The sequence below is a fragment of the Numenius arquata genome, chromosome 2, assembly GCF_964106895.1.
Source record: "Numenius arquata chromosome 2, bNumArq3.hap1.1, whole genome shotgun sequence".
In the NCBI taxonomy this organism is placed as follows: domain Eukaryota; kingdom Metazoa; phylum Chordata; class Aves; order Charadriiformes; family Scolopacidae; genus Numenius; species Numenius arquata.
In genome coordinates this window covers 76,825,743-76,845,061 of record NC_133577.1, presented here as the reverse complement: position 1 = coordinate 76,845,061, position 19,319 = coordinate 76,825,743, and the positions used below count along the sequence as shown (strand labels likewise).

General features: G+C 46.4%; 1 protein-coding gene across 1 annotated transcript in view; it reads right to left on the bottom strand.

Moving 5' to 3' along the window:
- Positions 1–19,319, bottom strand: part of CACNA1I (calcium voltage-gated channel subunit alpha1 I) — a 164,080-nt gene that overhangs the window by 59,724 nt on the left and 85,037 nt on the right. The window contains exon 4 of the mRNA XM_074168446.1: positions 17,146–17,243. Coding sequence (XP_074024547.1) covers positions 17,146–17,243 — 98 coding nt within the window. The remainder of the gene's footprint in view (positions 1–17,145; positions 17,244–19,319) is intronic.

Genomic DNA, 19,319 nt, shown 5'->3' with positions numbered 1-19,319 from the left:
TTCACCAGAGGCATCAGTTTTCCATCAAATGGACCTCCTCTGCTGAATTCACTCAGTGAGTGTAGGTACTTCAACTACTGTTTCCATATGGAAGAAAGGCACACTGTAAATACAAGCTCGGTACCTTTGTTCTCTCCACTGTTAGCCTCCCCTGATGCCTGCAATACTCATGCCAGAGTCCCTAAGCCCCGTCCTCTGCTATAGCATCTTGCCAGTACCCCTCCTGCACCTGTGCCAGCACCTATGGGCAATCTGTGGGGAAGCCCTCGCAGCCTCCCCATTCCCTCCTGAGCCAGCAGCCCTGCGTGGGTCTGTTCGCATCTGGGGCTTTGTAGTCCCCTGTACCCAGGAAGGGATGGGTTGGTCCAGCACACTAAGGCATCTGCTGCGCATCTCCAGGGAAGGACCCGCACTGCCAGATGTGTGAATGCTTTCACGGGCAGGAGGGGATGAGCTCCTCTCAGGAAGGACCCACAGAGCAGTGTGTTTTGGGGTCTGCACAGCCTGACCGGGAGCAGGTTGCAAACAGTCGCTGGTTACTCAAGCGCTCATGAGGTGTAGGGCAGAAAAAGGGAGAAGGGCTGAAAAGCCTAAGGATAGATGGGTGATGATTTACTGCAGACCCTGGTGGCTGAGGTAACAAGGTCTCTAAAGCAGTTGCAGGACAATGGAAATGGGCAGGTGTCTTGTTTGTCAGTGCAGCTTTGGGAGCATCCTGCCCTGGAGAACTAGAAAGCCTCTCTTTTCCCGCCTTTGCTGGACAAGCCCCCATCCACAGCAACACCGGTGCATAGAATCATAGAATGGTTTGGGTTGGAAAGGACCTTAAAGATCATTGAGTTCCAACTCCCTTGCCAAGGGCAGGAACACCTCCCACTAGACCAGGTTGCTCAAAGCCCCATCCAGCCTGGCCTTGAAATCTTCCATGACTACTTCTTGAAGGTGCTGGAAAGCCAGTTCTTTGGCAAAATCCTCCTGCACCTTCCTTCCTACCTTCCACCACCTCTGCCTGCCTCTCTGCTCCTTTACTTTTCTCTTGCTGTGCCTACATCTCCTCTCTGCCTCTGCACCGCTCCGCAGTGTACGTGCACTCATCTCCTGGCCTCCCTCCCCACTGCTGCCTTTCCCCACATCCCTGTTTGTCCTTTACCATTGGCAGAGCAGAAGCCACACTGGCTCACAGCAAGGAGGGAATATAAAAGGGACAATGACCTTTTCTGAAGCAGCCTTTGAAAAAAGGAGACATTCCTTGAGAAGAGAAAGGAATAGGGGCCGGGCAGTCTGGAGGAAAAGTAGGGAGGGAGAGCATTGATGAAGCGACATTCAGCAACCAAACAGGCTCCCAGGGCATCAAATATGAAAAGGTTTTGCTCTTCAAGGAGAAGAAAAGCTAGAAACATGAAATATTTATGAGTGCCAGGTGTGGGCTCTGAAAGGTCTTTTCTCTTCCCCTCTCGCCCTCACGAGGAGATCAGGGGAAAGGAGGAAAAAAAATGGCATTGGCTGTGGGCATCCAAGAAAGGATCCTCATGAGACAACGCTCAGATAATTCTCTGCTGCTCACCCATGCCCTTGGGCAAGGGGTGGGGAAGGGTGCTTGATGAGACCTTGATGGCAGAGCTAATCCTGGTAGGGTATCCTACTCCTATCCTGGAGTATTCACCACTCCAACACGGCAGTGGATGTCGGGGGGTAAGTACATCACAGGGATAAGAAGCAGCAGGAGGGAGGGAGGAAGGAGTGCTGGGGAGCGAGCTGTCAGAAGGACACAGAGGGCTGAGCAAAGCCAAAAGATGAAGCAAAGTATCCGAACTTCCTCCTGGGTTCGGGCAGAGCAAATTCTCTGCCTTGCCCCGGCAGCATCCAGAGGCCCTTCCTGACAAGCTCTGCAGATGCTACAGTGACCGCAGCTCCCTCCAGACACTTGCCATCAACCCTGATTAGCCTGGCCGTCACAGCTAAGCAGACTCACCCAGTGTGTCCCAGCCCCAGGGAAAGCGTGGCGGTGGCAGTGAGCAGCTGGGGCAGGGCTGGGGTGGAGGTGACCTCTGGGCAGCCAGAGCCGGCCACACAGTGCAGGTGTGTCCAGCAGCTTATCACCCCGGCTCCTGCTCAGCATCGTTCTGTCGCTTTGCCTTCTCTCCACCTGCCTCTTTTCAAGAGTGAGGACCAACACCTGAGCTGATTCACTCCCTAGCACTAATCACCCCGTGATCTGAAAGACGACTGGCTCAGGAGAGGGTGAGAAACCCTGTTCTTTCTGGTTTCTTCTATCTCACCCACCTCTGAGGCTTTTGAGTCCTCCACAGCTCTTCAGAGAGGGACAAAGCTAATGTGTGCAGAGTCAAAATGAGATAGTGGTTAGAGAAAAACAGATGGAAGAGAACATAATTCTCAGCACCCATCTTATCTGCATCATGGGCCAAGCCACCAATTTTCATTTTAACTGGAGCAAAAGCAAATCTCTTCCCCATCAGCATTTGTGACTGTAGCTGGCAGGACATTTTGCAGAGACCGAAGCATCGTTCTGTCCCTCAGCCAGGCCACTTGTCCAAGCTTGCCTTCTTTCCTTCCTCCCCTGCCCCAGGACACATGGCAGTCCATCCAGCTAGCACGAGGTTGGCAGGATTTTCCTGTGCGTGTTTCTTTATAGGAATTTTCAGATTTGAAGAACCATTCCAGCAGATAGATGGTATTTCACAGAGACTGCACAGGGAAAGCTGCACCGTTTGGTTTTTTTTGTGTGGTCGAGACCTGCAGTTAAAATAATCTCAGTTTGTGTGCACAGTGCAAGCTAGTGGTCCAACTTGTGACCCTCCTCACTGATCTCTTGCTGATCCAAGGCTCAGCTGTCATTTCACACATTGCATTAATTTACATTAGCTAAAATGTGGGGCCAAGCTACTGCAAAGAGAAACCGATCAGCTGTGTCTGCAACAATAGATTCATCATTATTATAACCCACAGCTTCCCTCGCCACCCAGATCTTTTTCTCTTTGCTGCATTCCTCCTAACTGAGACCCTTCCTGCAAACACACATGTAAACGAGAGGGGCTCAGCTGGAACAGCCGGTGTGCAGCTTCAGATGCCTTCTCCTCAAGCTGCAAAGCCAGCCTCACTCACATTGCAGACCGTCACCCCTTGCTTTGCACCAATGCAAGAGACAGCATGTCCAGATGGCTGGCCTGACCGAGATTAAATGAACCCTGCAGAAAAACAGGTCTATCTGACAGGACGGTGTAGGGAGAGCTCTTAAACCAGCTCTGCCACTAAGGAAAACCTGCCCCAGACACAAATGTGAAACACTGGCCTCATTCAGAGGTAATAAAAGTCTTTTCACTGATCTCTCCACCAGGTTCCCAGAGCATTTGTAGAATGCGTTTAGGGTTGGGGGTTTTGCACTTGCAGGTTGTCAGCATGATCAGTGGTTTAGGAGCACCACTCAGTTCCTCACCACCACCCCACTCCTGCTGACAAGCAAAGTTTTCAAGCACCCCTGACTGGCTCAGACACCTCATCCAGCTCAGCCTGTTGATGACCTAACTTCCAATTATCCAAATCTTTGTCACTCCTCAGCTTGACCACAGACACAGAAAATATCAAAGCATGACATTTCCAGCACTTATAAAGCTTTAGCCAGTACAAAAAGCTGGAGCTCATTTCCTCAGTAGCATGGGCACATCAAGCCTTGCCTTGGTGCAGTGACTTAGGATACTGAACCAAGTTCAAGTATTAAGTATCCTCAGTCCTTACCTTCAAAGTGCTCCTTAGCTTAAGCCCGAGGTAGCCAAAAGAGAGACTAAAGCTCCAGGAAAAAAGCCCTCTTGGTCAGAACTTCACCCTGCTGGGACAACAGAGCTCTCCAGAGTAGGTTTAAAGTGTACTGATGTAAGAGCAAGAGATCTCTCAAGCTTGTTCCAGGGCTGTAGAAACAATTCCCTTGGGAGCCAGGGACTATCACAGACCTCGCTGCTTTTCACTTCGAGAGCAAGATGCTTACCTTACATGGATCAGGTCAGGGCAACACGAGCATCAAAAAGAAAAGGAAGAAGAGGAAAAAAATACACCACTTACAACACCCCCATATACACACTTAGCTAAAAAAACTACCAAAAAGAGAGTGCGAGTGAAACCTGAGACATGCTGTTTTCCTTGGGGGAAAGATGAGAATACAAACACATGGGTGCTGCATGGCCACGATGCTCAGCACACTGCCAAAAGAGGCTCAGGTGCCAGAGCCAGGGCTGAATCTTAATATTCGGAATCCCTCACAGCTTTTCTTCCTACCTGCCCGTCAAATATCATACATACATGGAGGAAATAGGACCCTCCTAGCGAGACTTAGCAGACAGAAGTGTCAGCAACCTTGAAATTCTAACTCCCTTTATATAGCAACAAGTCCCATGGAGCCCTGGCCTGGCTCATACCACAAGTAGTTATTGCCACATTTCTTTGCTGGAGATCTGCAGTAAATCCTACAGAGAAACAGGTCCACCTTCCATCACAGGGTAGTGAAGATCTCTTTATAAAGAATTTCCTTAGAGAATATCAAGATGTCAAAAGTGAAAAACCAAAAAACCCCCAAAACCACCTTGGATAACACTAACAGAAATATACACCAAGGTCAGGGAAAATTATCTTCTCACCAGATCATAAAAAATGCCAAAAATTAACTATGTCTTGAAGGGTCAAACTCTAGTCTTGCCTTCCAAACCTTTTGCAGAAGGCAAGCAGTCCAAACAGACCCTGTGGAGTCAGCTCAGGCCCAAGCTCTCATATTTCTCAGCTTTGTCCAAGGTGCACAAAACCCAGCAAACAAAATAGTTCCTCCCTGATGGGCTGGAGCCTCACCAGCCCTACAGAGGGATCAGAAAACTGAGCCATGACAGCTGGAGCTCCCAGGTGCTTTGAAGAAGCAAGCCCAGAGATGAGGCCTCCTAATTGCAGACCTGATCCCAGGGTGACAGTGGCCTCAAGAATAAGGGCAAAATCCAGAGCATTTGCCTTGACACCTAAATGCTGACCCATCCAGAAAATGAGGGGCCTTGGTCCAAGCTTTGCTGTGATCCAAACAGGAGATGCCTCAGCTCTGCAGCAGGCTGCACCCTACTAGGGGTGCTGTGAGCCCAGCTAAGGTCCTTGGATAGCAACAGAAAGCTCATATGTGCCACCATAACACGGTTGGCAGCCACATAATCTGTGGTGCAAGCAGACATGGATGGGGGCAAAGGTCTCAGCCAGGAGCCCCCTTCTTCACTCTCTCACCCCATTAACCCTTGCAAGCTTTGGGCTGTTAAGCAACAAAACAAAACTCTGTCTTGGAGAGTGATGCCAGGTGTCAGGTTATTTCTTAGAGAGGTGTCTCTCTGGGGGATTGCTGTCATTCTGTTCTTTTTTCTAATACTGAACATCTAATAAGCAACACCTACTACCACCTGCTACTGTTGTTCATTCACTGATCATCTCATTTTTTCCCCATTTATCACTGCAATGATGACTGCATTCACTTTCAGTGAAAACTCTATTAAAAAACACACAGTGCCAGCTTTTCTTTCAGAATTGCAGGGGTCACCTAACACGGGGGACAAAAGGTAACTCCAGTGCTGTGGCTGCGAGCTACTTGTCTCCGTTCTATAAATACCCTTAAGTTCTTTACACATCTCTAGTGCTGTGTAAGTAGGACAGAATAATGCAAAATATTATGTAAAACAGTGTTAATGCAACTTCTGGTTAAGATTTAAGAGAGCTAATTTCCTCTTGCTGTCACTAGCATGAATCATGTTTCTTTCTACTGCAGGCAGTGACGTGACGTTAGGCGAAATGTGTGTGAAGAGGAGAATCGGGCCTGAGATACACAAAGATCGAGAAATTTAAGGTTATGGTTGTAAATTGCCCTGCCCACACACATGAAGTGTAATTTGCATTAGAGTAATATGACATTATCTTTCACCCCATAATACACTGTCATTATTGCTCACATTTCCATGGTATCCATTGCTTGATAGGTCCCATGGGACAGGTTTTGCAAAACAGCTCAGCTCCCATTTAGGCAGCAAACTATGTGGCTGGGCTTTCGAGAGCGTTGTGTACACTGGAGACTGAGCTTGTTTAAACAGGCAGCAGAATTGTCACAATGGGAGCAGCAAGGAGCTGAGCATTTTTACAATTCTGGCTGTGCAGGTTCCCCTAGAGGAGAAGGGAGAAATAAAGATTCCAGCGAAGGTATCTTTATGACTGGTTTTGGGGTTGTGTGTTGGGGTCTTTTTTTTTTTTCCAGGCTTGCTTTACTTCCAATAACATAAACTCCAAAGTGCTGTTGCTAACTCTTGTGATTTTTATCAGGAGTCTTGGGATGCATGGCATAAACCTTGAGGCGTGAAATCTTGCTACAACTTGACAATCTCGGATCACAGTAAAAAAAAAAATAAAAAAAAAAAAGAGAAGAAGTTTCTATTCCTCACTACTATGGGGAGGGAAAAAGAGGACTATAAGATTTAAGTCACAGGTCTAAAGGTCTCAAAGCAACGGGAAAAATAAAAATAACCTGTGATATATTTTCCTTTTCTTTTTCCAAATCTCTTTATTTTAAACCCATCTGACAACTTACAAGCACGCAATTTGTGACTTTTGAATACTTGGTTATACCAACAGTAAAATCCAGCAGACTGGTTCAGAGAGGGAAGATGACTTTATCCTATGATCTGCGACTGCAAAAAGAGGGACTAAGCAATGTATGGTACAAAACGAGGAATTATCAGTTCGACATTTCCTGCACTTCAGTGTTCCCCAGGTCCCTGCCATGACGTTACACTAACACAGGGATATAATTTTCGTTTTGTTTTGTTTCCCAAATTTACTTTCATTACCCATTTAAACATGTGGCAATATATTGCACACTGTGGAATGCACCTGAAAAACAGCACTGAGATCAGACAACAAGTAAATAAAATTGCAGCCTGTCTTCAGTGACTGAAGACTTCCTGCAGCACTACAAGGTGTGGGTCTGTTACAGCCCACTCAGTTTGTTAAAAAGCCCTAGAGAAGCACTGATTTGCAAACCCATAAAACATATTTGAGAGTCAATAGACTTTCTTTATACTGGTCTTTGCCCTTGTTTCAGTTTTGATTTCCTCCCTTTCTCTCCCTCCCTCCGCCCCCACTTTCTCTGCATTATCCGACACACAGAGGAGCATCACGCCTTTGCGTGCCGTACCCAGCAAACCCTGCCGCTTCCCTCTTGTCATTTCTCCTTTCAACCCAGCTCCTTCTCCTCCCCTCTCTATTGATCCTCACGCTGCTCTGCTCCCTCTCGCGCTGTTTCCCTGTATCCTGAACATGCCTGTCTGATTTAGGGCTCAATGGACTTCATAAAGAACTGCACTGCCCAAGGAACAGCACATACAGGAAAGTGCAGCTCTGAGTTACATTTCCCTCCGATTTGCACCCCTCTCCGAGGAAAGGCATCCTTTAAAGGCCTGCTCTGGGCATAAATCACATTGCTCTGTTCAGTGCTTTGCTCCACTTGGCTAGGAGATTGGGTTGGGAACGGAGGATACAGGCTGAACTCAACCTCATCAGTCAAGTCCATCCCCTGTCGGCTTTTCTGCATCCTTTCACTGCCCACCTGCCTGGTACGGAGCCTACAGCAAGCTGGCAGCTTCATCTTTGAATGCATTTGAGCCACACATGGCCTGACTAGGGAATGAAAGGGGCTTTTTGACCTCTTAACTTTTGTGTATGGATGCTGCAAAAGAACATCACTCCTGTCCCTGTACCAGCCTGCTCAGGACTGCGGCTGCGTGTGGATAAACCTGTGTGTGTATACATTTGCACGTGGTTTTGAGTATGGTTTGTGTGTCACTGAGATGCGATAATAAACATTTACAGAGCAGATTATATGAAGAACTGTGGATGAGCTAAATTTAAATACTTGGAAAATACAACATCTGAGTTTCAGTTATCTCTTTACAAATAAACCTGTGAGGGCGAAAATTGTACTTCCAAAATAGTCAAATGGAAGAGTACATTTTTGAAAGTGAACCAACATTGGAAGAGGACAAGCAAGTGACAGTCCTCTTTCGAAAAGATAAGGCATGTGAAGCAAAGATCCTGGGTGGCGGAAGAGGTCTTAGAAGAGGAATCTCATAATCCCATAATTTCCAGTTGCTAGGGCAGGACTGTGCCCATCAAATATGCTTGCTTTTTTGTCTGATCTAGCAGTAAATGAGACTGTTTTAGAGCCTAATATATCTCAGTCAGAAGCTAATTTCACACACGCTCATCAGTGAAATTAGTTCTTCAAAAACACATTTAGAGAAGTAAATGTCATCACTTTTCCCACGTGCCAAGTGCAGGGTTCTTAGCCAGACCACTCTGTCTTAGGCACTGTTACAGCACCAAACACAGGTAGCTTGGTGTGGAATACAGATTTAAGGCAGGAAATATAAATATAAAACATCTGCTTTTCCCATTCCAAGGTTCAAGCGTTTCAGAGTATTTTTATATTGCTGCTTTGGTTGACTGAGCTGAACACAGGGCCAAGAGTTAGGAGATGTCATCTGTTTTCCCGAGTCTGCTGGTGACACTCGCTGGGTCTCACCCACCTGGTCTGAAACATGAGGAAGATTAAACTAACAAGCCTTGGTTTATATCTCTGAGGTCTGTAGACGAAAAGTAGAGAAATCCAGTCTATTCAGAACCATGGAGCTACTCTGATAACAATTATTAATAAAGAAAAATGGAGCTATAGTAAGGTTTTCCTTCACAGCACTTTTACCAGAAAAAAAAAAAAAAAGCTATTTCATTGAAATGGAAATACTTCAGTGTTGTGATAGTTACTGAAACATCATTTAGCAAAAATAAAAGGAGGACAACAGGAGATAAAAGCATTTTTATGAAGTTGAAATGTTCTATTTCAGCACTTCTAGAATGGTATGGTTGAGGTTTTCTGATTTTTAAACTTTGTCACAACAAAGTATAGGAAAAAATCAAAAAGCCAAACAAACCACCTAAAGTTAGGCAGAATAAAACCATATTAAAATGGATGGGAAATGCTTATTCTTGTTCTGACTGAGAAAAAACACATCTAGAAAGAGCAGAACTTCCCACAAATCTGAAATTCTATTTCCTGCACAGCTACTAATAAGAATGTAACATTATATTTCTAATGCCTATACTTCCACATAAGTATTACTGCACTTTCACACCAAGTATTAGCACATGTATACACTTTCTATTCAATAAAGTTGCTATGCAACACTCTGCAACAGACTCCTTCACTTCCGTACAGTGTGCTCAGCTGAAGTAATCTGCTTCCAAATGATGAATCAGTTACTAAATTGTAAGTGGAAACTGGAAGACATCAAACACAATGTAAGGACTCTTCTTTGCATAACACCAATGCGGCAAGAAAGAGTAAACTGAAGAAACATTTTCTGCTCCAATGTAAAAAAAAAAGGTAATAACAGAAGCGAAAGAAATTCAAATGATCAGAAACTACTACAGAATCCCAGCTCAAAGGCAGGCAGAAATAAAACAAATCCAGCCTCCCCCTTAAACCTTGTGCCCTGCCATCAGAGGAAGGGAAAAAAGAGCTAGCAGAAACAGCAACGTTTCACCTAGCAACCTGCCACACAATTGCAAAAGGACAATAACAACAAATGGATGTGGAATTTCACCCCAAGCCCAGGACACAGACATGCCCAGATCAGAAAGCAGCTCCTCTAACAGAGACCTGGAGGGTATTTTTTTTTCCTCTTTACACTTGTTCGCTGGCTTGCAGGGCTTGTCGCACCAGCTCATTGCCACAAAATTGAATCACATGGTAACAGGACCAGAACAATCTATAATTTTTTGTTTCATGCACTTTCAGATAAAACCCCAACAGGCAGCCTTCCTGGGGCTGTAGTCAGGAATGCAAGAGATAAGCAGGAATACTAAGGAAGGTGTGATATATATTATAAAACTAGGTTGCCTCATGTTTTCTGTAGTACACTTCAAAGATTACATGCAAATGGAGGAACGATCAAGTGGGGCAGAGCCACAGACCTCTTCATCCAGAAGTGAAATCTGAAATGATCAGTAGCACATCCTGCTGAGAATTGCAAGAAACGCAATCAATTGCTAATAACGAGTAGCTAAAGATCAGCTCTAACCCTAAAGCAGGAAGGTTTGAAATCTAGAGGTGTCTCCAGGTGAGCTCTGATCCCTTGGACATCCCATTTTACTTACTTCATTTACAGCACCTCAACTTGATTTTGGGCTGGAAGGACTTCCCATGGCAGCAAGCTTTACAGTCTAATTACAAATTGGATGGAGAACTTCCTTAACGGACTTTGCATTTGCCACCTTCTGGTTGCACTGGATGTCCTTTTCTTCTTCAGTCATGATTCAGATAGAAGAGTCTATGCATCCTTTATGCTATCCATAATGAGCACAGCACACACAAACAGAATTTGTCAGCTCTTTGCGGGATGTTATTTCAAGCCTCACAAGTCTCACTGTAAGAAAGGACTTTCAGTAACATGTTGAGAATAAACACAGGTAAGCAGAACTTAGACATATCCAATTTGGGCATTTAATCTTTAGCCTTTTGTCCTGGTTCTGACAGGGATAGGTTATAATTTTCACAAGGAGCTGGGATGGGACACAGCCCCGACTGACCCAAACTAGCCAAATGGGTGTTATGTGAGCCCTGTTCAGTATTTAGATGGAGAGCAGGCAGGAATCGCCAGGGATAATGGCCCTACCCAGAGCCTCTGGCAGAAAGCACCAGGGGAGACTCAAAGTGGACCCCTAAGGTTTTGTAATTGGGCATACAGAGGATCCAAAGCCTGCTAAACTCCAACTGAAAAAGAGGCATTGGCAGCATGTGAAAGGGTTTGACCTGCTTTGGAAGTGGTTGGTGTGGAAGCACAGCTCCCCTTAGCACCTCCACTGTCGGTGTTCGGCTGGATGGTCAGAGAAAGGATCCCTGCTACACATCATGCAACTGATGCTACATAGGGTAAGTGGATCGCACTGACAACGCAGCAAGCTCAAAATTCGCCCAGGAATTCTGGAAGTGATCATGGACTGGCCAGAAGACAAAGATTTTGGAACATCACCAGAGGAGAAAGTGAAGCGTGCGGAAGAGGCCCCACTACCAGAAAATGAGAAGAAATATGCCTTGCTCACTGACAGGTCTGCCAGATTGTGGGAAAGCATCGAAAGTGGAAAGCTGCTGTGTGGAGTCCTACATGACGAGTTGCAGAAGCCATTGAAGGACAGGGTGGATCGAGCCAGTTTGCAGAGGTGAAAGCCATCCAGTTGGCTTTAAATGTTACTGAGTGAGAAAAATGGCCAGTACTTTATACTGATTCATGGATGGTCACAAATGCTCTCTGGGGGTGGTTGTGGCAGCGGAAGCAGAGAAACTGGCAGCGCAGAGGTAAACCCATCTGGGCTGCTGAATCGTGGCAAGATATTGCTGCCTGGATAGAGAATCTGGTTGTGAAAGTACATCATGTAGATGCCTACATACCCAACAGTCAGGTCACTGAGAAACATCAAAACAACCATCAGGTGGACCAGGCTGCTAAGACTGAAGTGGCTCAGGTGGATCTAGACTGGAAACATAAGGGCTCATGACACCTCAGGCCATCAAGGAAGAGATGCAACATATAGATGGGCTCATGACCAATGGGTTGACTTGACCATGGGGACTATTGCCCAGGTTATCCATGGATGTGAAACGTGCTGCAATCAAGCAAGCCAAGCAATTAAAGCCTCTTTGGTATGGAGAACAATGGCTAAAATATAAATATGGGGTGGCCTCATAGACTGATTATATTACACTTCCACAAACCCTCCAAGGCAAGCACCATGCGCTCACAGTGGTGGAAGCAACCACTGGATGGCTGGAAACATACCCTGTGCCCCATGATACCACCTGGAACTCTATCCTGGTCCTTGAAAAGCAAGTCTTGTGGCACATGGCACACCAGAGAGAACTGAGTTGGACAACAGGACTCATTTCTGAAACAGCCTCATAGACACCTGAGCCAAAGAGTATGGCATTGAGAGGGTATCACATCCCCTATCACGCACCAGCCTTGGGGAAGGTCAAACGATACAACGGACTGCTAAAAAAATACACTCAGAGCAATGGGTGGTGGGACTTTAAGACATCGGGATACACATTTAGCAAAAGCTACCCGGTTAGTTAACACCAGGGAATCTACCAATCGAGCTGGCCCTGCCCAGTCAAAACTTCCACTACTGTAGAAGGGGATAAAATCCCTGTAGTGCACATGAAGAATACATTAGGGAAGACACTCTGGGTTAGTCCTGCCTCAGGCAAAGGCAAACCCATCCATGGGATTGCTTTCACTCAAGGACCTGGGTGCACTTGGTGGGTGATGGGGAAGGATAGGGAAGTCCAATGTGTACCCCATGAGGATCTGATTTTGGGTGAGAAAAGCCAATAAATCAAATTGTATGATGTTGACTGCTAAATAACCCAGCCACTGCATGTCATCATTACTATAATTACTATATGCCACATCAACGGTACTACAGTAAGAATCACCCAAACTAATGACAGATGGACTTTGATGAAACCAAGTAAAGCACAGCAGTGATGGGATCAGAACTGACCTCAGCAAGTGGCACCCAGCAACTTGCTCAAGCTCAACATCTTCAACCCGTGGACTGTGGGCATGGGCCACATTAGATACACCAGCCGTGAACTCTGAATACAGCATGCAACAGTCCAGCACTTCAACTATCTCACCTGCCCTAAGAGACTGTTCTAACAGATGGAGCCCGAAGTTATGGATTAAATGAACTCAATGGACATTTCAGAGGGATGGCCTATAGACTAAGGGAATGATATCTGTATGTATCTATATGTGTAGATATGGTGCTAAGGAACAGGATTTAGTGGTGGACTTGGCAGTGCCAAGTTAATGGTTAGACTTGATGATCTTAAAGGTCTCTTCCAACCAAAACGATTCTGTGATTCTCTATATATACCAAAGATGGGGAAAAGTGGTGGCAATTAATTGGAAAGTGTAAGATCTGGGCATGATGTGAATGGTACAGAATAAGGGGTGGATAATGTCCTGGCTCTGGCAGGTATTGGGTTCATTTTCACAAGTTGCTAAGACAGGACACTGCCAGGTCGGGACCCAAACTAGAAAACAAGTCAGTGGTTTCCAGTGATAGGACGAGGGGCAACGGGCACAAGCGGGAACATAGGAAGTTCCATTTAAATATGAGGAGAAACTTATTTATGGTGAGGGTGACAGAGCATTGGAACAGGCTGCCCAGGGAGGTCGTGGAGTCCCCTACTCTGGAGATTTTCAAGACCCGCCTTGATGCAGTCCTGAGTAACGTGCTCTAGGCAATCCTGCTTTAGCAGGGGAGTTGGACTAGATGAACTCTAGAGGTCCCTTCCAACTCTGAGAATTCCGTGATTCTGTGATTTAGCTGGGAAACTGACTGGGGCAGGGGGCAGGAATTGCCACTTGGATGGGGGCTTCCCAGGTTTGGTTGGTGAGTGATGGTACATTAATTGTGTTTTGCATATTCCTTTATCAGTATTATTGTTGCTTTTCCTTTCTTTGCTTTTCTGTTAAACTGCCTTTATCTCAACCTATGAGTTTTGCCTTTTTCTTCTTATTCTCCTCTCATTCCAGCAGGAGGTGTGGGGTGAGTGAAAAGACTGCATTGTTCTCTGTTGCCATCTGGGGCTAAACCACAACACCTTGCCCACCTGTCAAGAATATAAAATTAGCTTATTTAATTTATCTAACAGGTCATACCTTTTCAACTACCAAGTTCCTACTGTTTCCTTAGAGTCATTCTGAATTTCTTCCCTCCTAATTTTTTGACATCACTTCATGTAGTACAAAATTCCTCTCAAATTGCTCCAGAAATTTCTTCATTTTGTGTGTAGACTTTTCAAATGCTTGCTGATTATTAGAGTGTTACTGTTCTTTGGGCACTAAATAATCTGCCCAGACAGACCACTTCAGCACTCTTCCCCGTATGCAGTAATCATTCAGGTTCCTAATCACTTTGTCCATTCTCCTGATAAACTGCCATTATTCAGTCCACACGGCCAGACTCCTCTGTGAAAATCAGTCCCCACCTGAGGGCCCACGTGGAAGCCTTTGAAATGGCCACCAGTGAATGCTGGGCCACATCGTCCCACCACAGCCTTCTGAACATGGCCAAATATCTGCCTTTGGGATTAAACCCCCTGTCCCTCCCCAAATATTTCATGCTCCCACCAAGACCTCAATCTCCCTTTTACCTCCTGCTTATTTCCCACTTTCTTTGCTAGCACCTGCAACACCTCCAGCTTGGTATCATCAGTACATCTCACTAATAGACTTTCCTCTTGCTTCAGATCAGTAATGAAGAACTTTAAAAAGACATTAAAAAAAGATTTGTGGCCAAAGGTCCCATTAATTATGTTTGCTGTACCCCACCAGGCACCTTCTTCCAACACAGCTCATTCCCATTTATCACAAGCCTTTGTTTACAGCCCCTTAGCCAGTTTTCAACCCTCAAGTCAGTGCTTCCTCTCCCAGGGAATCTGATTTTTTTTATTTTTTTTTTTTTAATTAATGGCAGGGTGTCTTTCTTCCAAAATGTTTTCTGCATAACCACAGATTTATGTAGTGAGAAGGATACATAAAGATTTAAACACAGAGTGGAAATTAAAACAGCATCAATTTCATACAGGTAGAGTTTTATACTGATAGAAGGGACAGACAGACAGTGTCACAGCTGGGACATTCAGGGGAAATTCAACAGCCTGCGCTCTGCAAAGGTCAGATGAGATGAATGAAAGTGTCCCTGGTTTCTCCACATGGACAGAGTGGGTCCCTGGTGGGCCAGTTCTGATGCCGCTCACACTGCTTCTCCTGGGGCAGCTCCTGCCAGCTGGGGTTGGGGGGGTGTCAGGGAGGGCAACTGCAGCTCTTCTAGCTGATAAATAGGAATAAAACAAGACCTTGACCCTTTATCAGCCAAGCTTTGCTCCTGGCCACCAGTGTACAGCAATTAACATGGCAGATGTCTGCAGGAGTCAATTGGATATCATTCAAGATACTCCCACTTACTACCAAGGTTAAGTCTACCCTAAGTCCTAAATAAGTCCTAAAGAGGTCTCTGAGCACAGACTCACAGGACTCCTAACAAAGCAGGGAGGGAACGGGGCTGCATAACATGAGGATGCCCTCACACAGCCAGTTGTACGCTTCATGGAAGGGGTGAGCCTGCCATGCATGACCTCTGGTCCACCCCCTCACAGAAGAGATGCCCCCCGTGATGCTGTGCATGCCCATAGCCAGGGCCATGGCTGGCTCCCAGCCCTCTCCTCTCTGGAACAGAAGCAGAGAGGTGGAAACAGGCTGGGGGAGTCATTTTGCTGATAGCCGATAGCCAAAAGGTTGTTCTTAGCTCCCATTTTGATCACTCCATGACAGACTTGTTAATTGCCTGGGTGTGTGCTCAGTGGCCAAACCAGCTGCCTCTCTGCCTGGTGCCCTCCTGCCATGTGGGGCACACAGGACTGTGCCCCAGTTCCTCCAGCACACCTTGCAGCACCCTTGCAGCACCCTATATCCCTCGCTATTGCCCAGAGATAAACATACACCTAGGAAGGGGGACAAGACCTCTTTCCAGAAGGGCTTTGCATTGAGCCAGAGACCCTGAAATCCAACTCCATAGCATGTGCAAGAAACAGGTGTCATCGTGAAAGTGACTTTAGCACAGGGGAAAACGTATTATGCAGACCGGGATGTCAACTGTGCAAACTTCCTCAGGTCTGTAAAAGAAAAAGGAGCATCTGAGCTCAAGAGAAGGATTAGGAGAGCTCTGGCAAGGTGTTAGCCACTGCAGACAACCTGATTAGGGAGATTATGGGGAAGAGCAGAGACTTCCTGCCATTCTGCAAGACCAAGAAACTTGCGGAAGAAACGCCTGAAGTCTCACAGGGCTGCATGTGGCAGCTGCTGCCTTTGCACAGGGAATAGCCAGAAACATCGGAGTGACACAGCAGACCAAGTTCAGTGCTCTTGCAACCCCCTGATTCCAATGGCACACAACCTGCCTGCCGGTTCACTTCCATCCATTGGGATACAATCACTACGAAGCCTAAGCCACTTCCATCAATGTTTCCTGCAGTTAAATAACAACAGCAACACTTGCTTGCTTGCTCCAGGGTTACAGGGAGAACAACACTGACTTGAAGGAAAAGAAAAAAATTAAAAAAGAGAGGCAAAGGAAGGGAAGAAGAGGGAATAAACAGTTCAGCACCAATAAAAACTGCAAAGCATGGCAAAGAGGCTGGTCTTATCCTCGTCCTCTGGGAAGGGAGGAAGTAAGGGTTATGGAGATGCCACCTCCACTATGGGAGCAGCCCACGCACATGGCATGTGACCCAGGGCTGCAGTTCACATCCCAGGAATGCAGCACCTCACCTGGTTTGCATCCAGACCAGACCTGGGGACTATGTCTGGGACCTGAACAGTGCCAGCAAGCAGCTGTTTGGCTGCTGACACATCCCAGCTCACATGCAGCCCTGTGCCCAGAGGCTCTCAGCCCAGCTCACAGACACACACCAGCTTGCAGGGGGGAAAGTCAGCACAAAAGGAGAAGTACAAAGCACAGGGTGAGGAGGAGAGAAAAAATAGCCGGTGCTACACGCCCCTAAGCTGTAATAGCATGAAAAATTTTCGGATAAGAGGATCTGGGAGAGCATGTGAAAGCCTGAGCAACACAATTCTCCCTGCTACCACCACCCTCTCTGGACCTCACACGCATCCCATTTTGAGCCTGCAGATATTATCAAACCTGTGATGTCCTTCAGTAAGAGCAAGAAAAAACACTTTATTGCACATTGTTCACCTTCAGCTCCTGAGACATCACCATGGTCCTGCATGAAGGATGACCAGGGCAGATATGCTGTAAGGCTGTAATTTTGCCCATCCAACAAAACCTCTTGGCCCCATGATGGGGAAAAGCCTGCACAGCAGCCTCCACTCAGTTTGTGCCTGAACTCAGCCTGGAAAACACCACTACACACAGCCTGACTGATCACATATTCCCACGACCCAAGCTGAGCAGGTGTGAGAGGGAAGCATGACTTACTAGGCACACGGTTGATAGCTTTCAGGGGTCTCAGGACGCGGACAGTACGGATTGCAGACAAGTTAATGTTTTGGAGATCCAGGGAGTACTCCACCATCCTGGAGAAGAGGAAAAAGAGAGAGAGAAAAAAGATGTTTAAAAGAATTCAAAATATTGGCTTGAGTCACAGAGTCACTGTTTCTTTATTGAAGGGTTTCTGGAAGTCGTGGGGATAAAGCCTAAGCCTTTGGGAGCAAAGCCAAAGCCTTCAGAAGTCCTCCGGGAGTAGGACTGGAGCCCACAGCCTCCCCTGGCAGAAAACAGCCTGTTCATGGGACGGCAGTGAGCAGTGAGAGCGTGCTGTGAGGATGTAGGCCAGGAGCTGTGGTAACACTTACCTGCTGTGACCATCAGGAGGAAAAGGAGCTGCAAGAAGATGCCCCGATGAGGAGCGTGTGCTCCTGGTGAGGGTGCACACGTGGGCTGGACACTTCCCAGGAGACCAGGAGGGGGGCTATATAGCCAGTTCTGCTGAGAATTACCTGCAGCACAGCAGGGTGCTCCCCTCATCTCACAGTAGGGGATGAGGTCCCTGGAGGCAGCTTCAGCTAACCTGTTTTACCTCACATCGAAGCAAACTCTGCTTAAAGAGGTAACTGCTTCAGCTAGGTGGGAAGGCTTCTCCCATAGCTGTGAATCACTCCTTTCTGACACCAACCAAAAGGAGAAAAGCCTAATTTTAGGACATATGCTAGAGCTTAGCTTTCCTAACCCAACAGCATGCTCCCTAAATAACCTCAAAGTGCAAATAGCTATGACTAATGCGTTGGCTTTGCTGCAAGAGCAGCAGGTACAGGTGAAAAAAAGTGACCTGGCTCAGCATCCCTCAGCCCAGTGCTGCCCTCCTTGCCCAGTGTGGCAAATGTCCAGTAACTCGCCTGCCTCTTGGACAACACAGTGAGAAACTGGATTATAATAACCATTTACCCTGGACAGCAATTTCCACCTGAGGATCTCAAAGTATTTTGCATGTTTCAGTGCACAGAGGTGCATGAGGCCTCTGAGAAGACATGGGCTGTGGTCACCAGCTCCCCTAGGGTGACCCTGATGGGCAGAGGGGATCAAGAAGGTGACAAGGTTGGCAGATGAAACAGCAGCAGAGTCAGGACAGGAACAGCTTCACCTAAATCTCTTCTCAGATGTGAATAATGAAGCTACAAAAAGCTCCATTTTCCTTGGCCTTTCAACATGCTCAAGAGACAGGGAGGGAACAGGGGACACAGCCTTTTGTTACTGCACCCTTTCTCAAACCAAAACCATTATAATTTAGATAGAAAGACCCACAAGTCAATAGTCCAGCAACCTAAAGTGCACCCAAATCCCTCTGCCCAGGAACCACTGAAGAGTAAGTCGGAGAGCATAAATGAGACACTGAGAAGGAAATGGGGTGCAGCCAGTCTGTAAGAAATATCAGGGAGAAGACTTGAGTGAAACAGACTGAACCTTCTATCCATCACCCTCTTCGCTCAAAAGGACCTTGAAGAGCAAATGTCTAGTTATGTCTACACCTTTCACAAAGGGGACTTGTCAGAGTGATAGATTTTCAAACACAACGGGGTAAACCTGTCGAAGTGTTGTGATTATTCTCTCTCGTGCTCTCTTTCTTTCTCTCCCTCATTCCTTTCACTCTGTTCTCTCATGCACTTTTAGGGTAATTGCATGAAATAATTCTTCCTCTGAAATGCAGTGGCATTCATTTACCTCCCTGGAGCTGTCAGTTCCACATACACTGAGTGCAGAAAGGGAGAGAAGGGATTTCATGCAGATAATCAAAATATTCACACCCCTAAGAAGTTGCAACCCCAAAAAACCCCACCCCAAACCAAGCAGCAATACTTACCTTACTAGTGATAGACAGGTAAGTCTATCTTACTAGTGATAGACTAGTGATAGTGATAGACAGAGGCTTAGGATCTGGTCAGCTGAAACTGGAAAGAGGACATGAAAGGAGGAAGAGCACACACTGATATAAATGCACAGACGTGACCACAGGGCATCACACAAAGGACATGATGGTCCAGATGAACATAGTGCAAAGGGCCTTGAGAAAGCACTAATCAACCTTGCTCCAAAAGCACAAAGCAGGATTTGCCTTATCAGAGTATTGTTGCTCCAGAATTAGACAGACCTGCTGA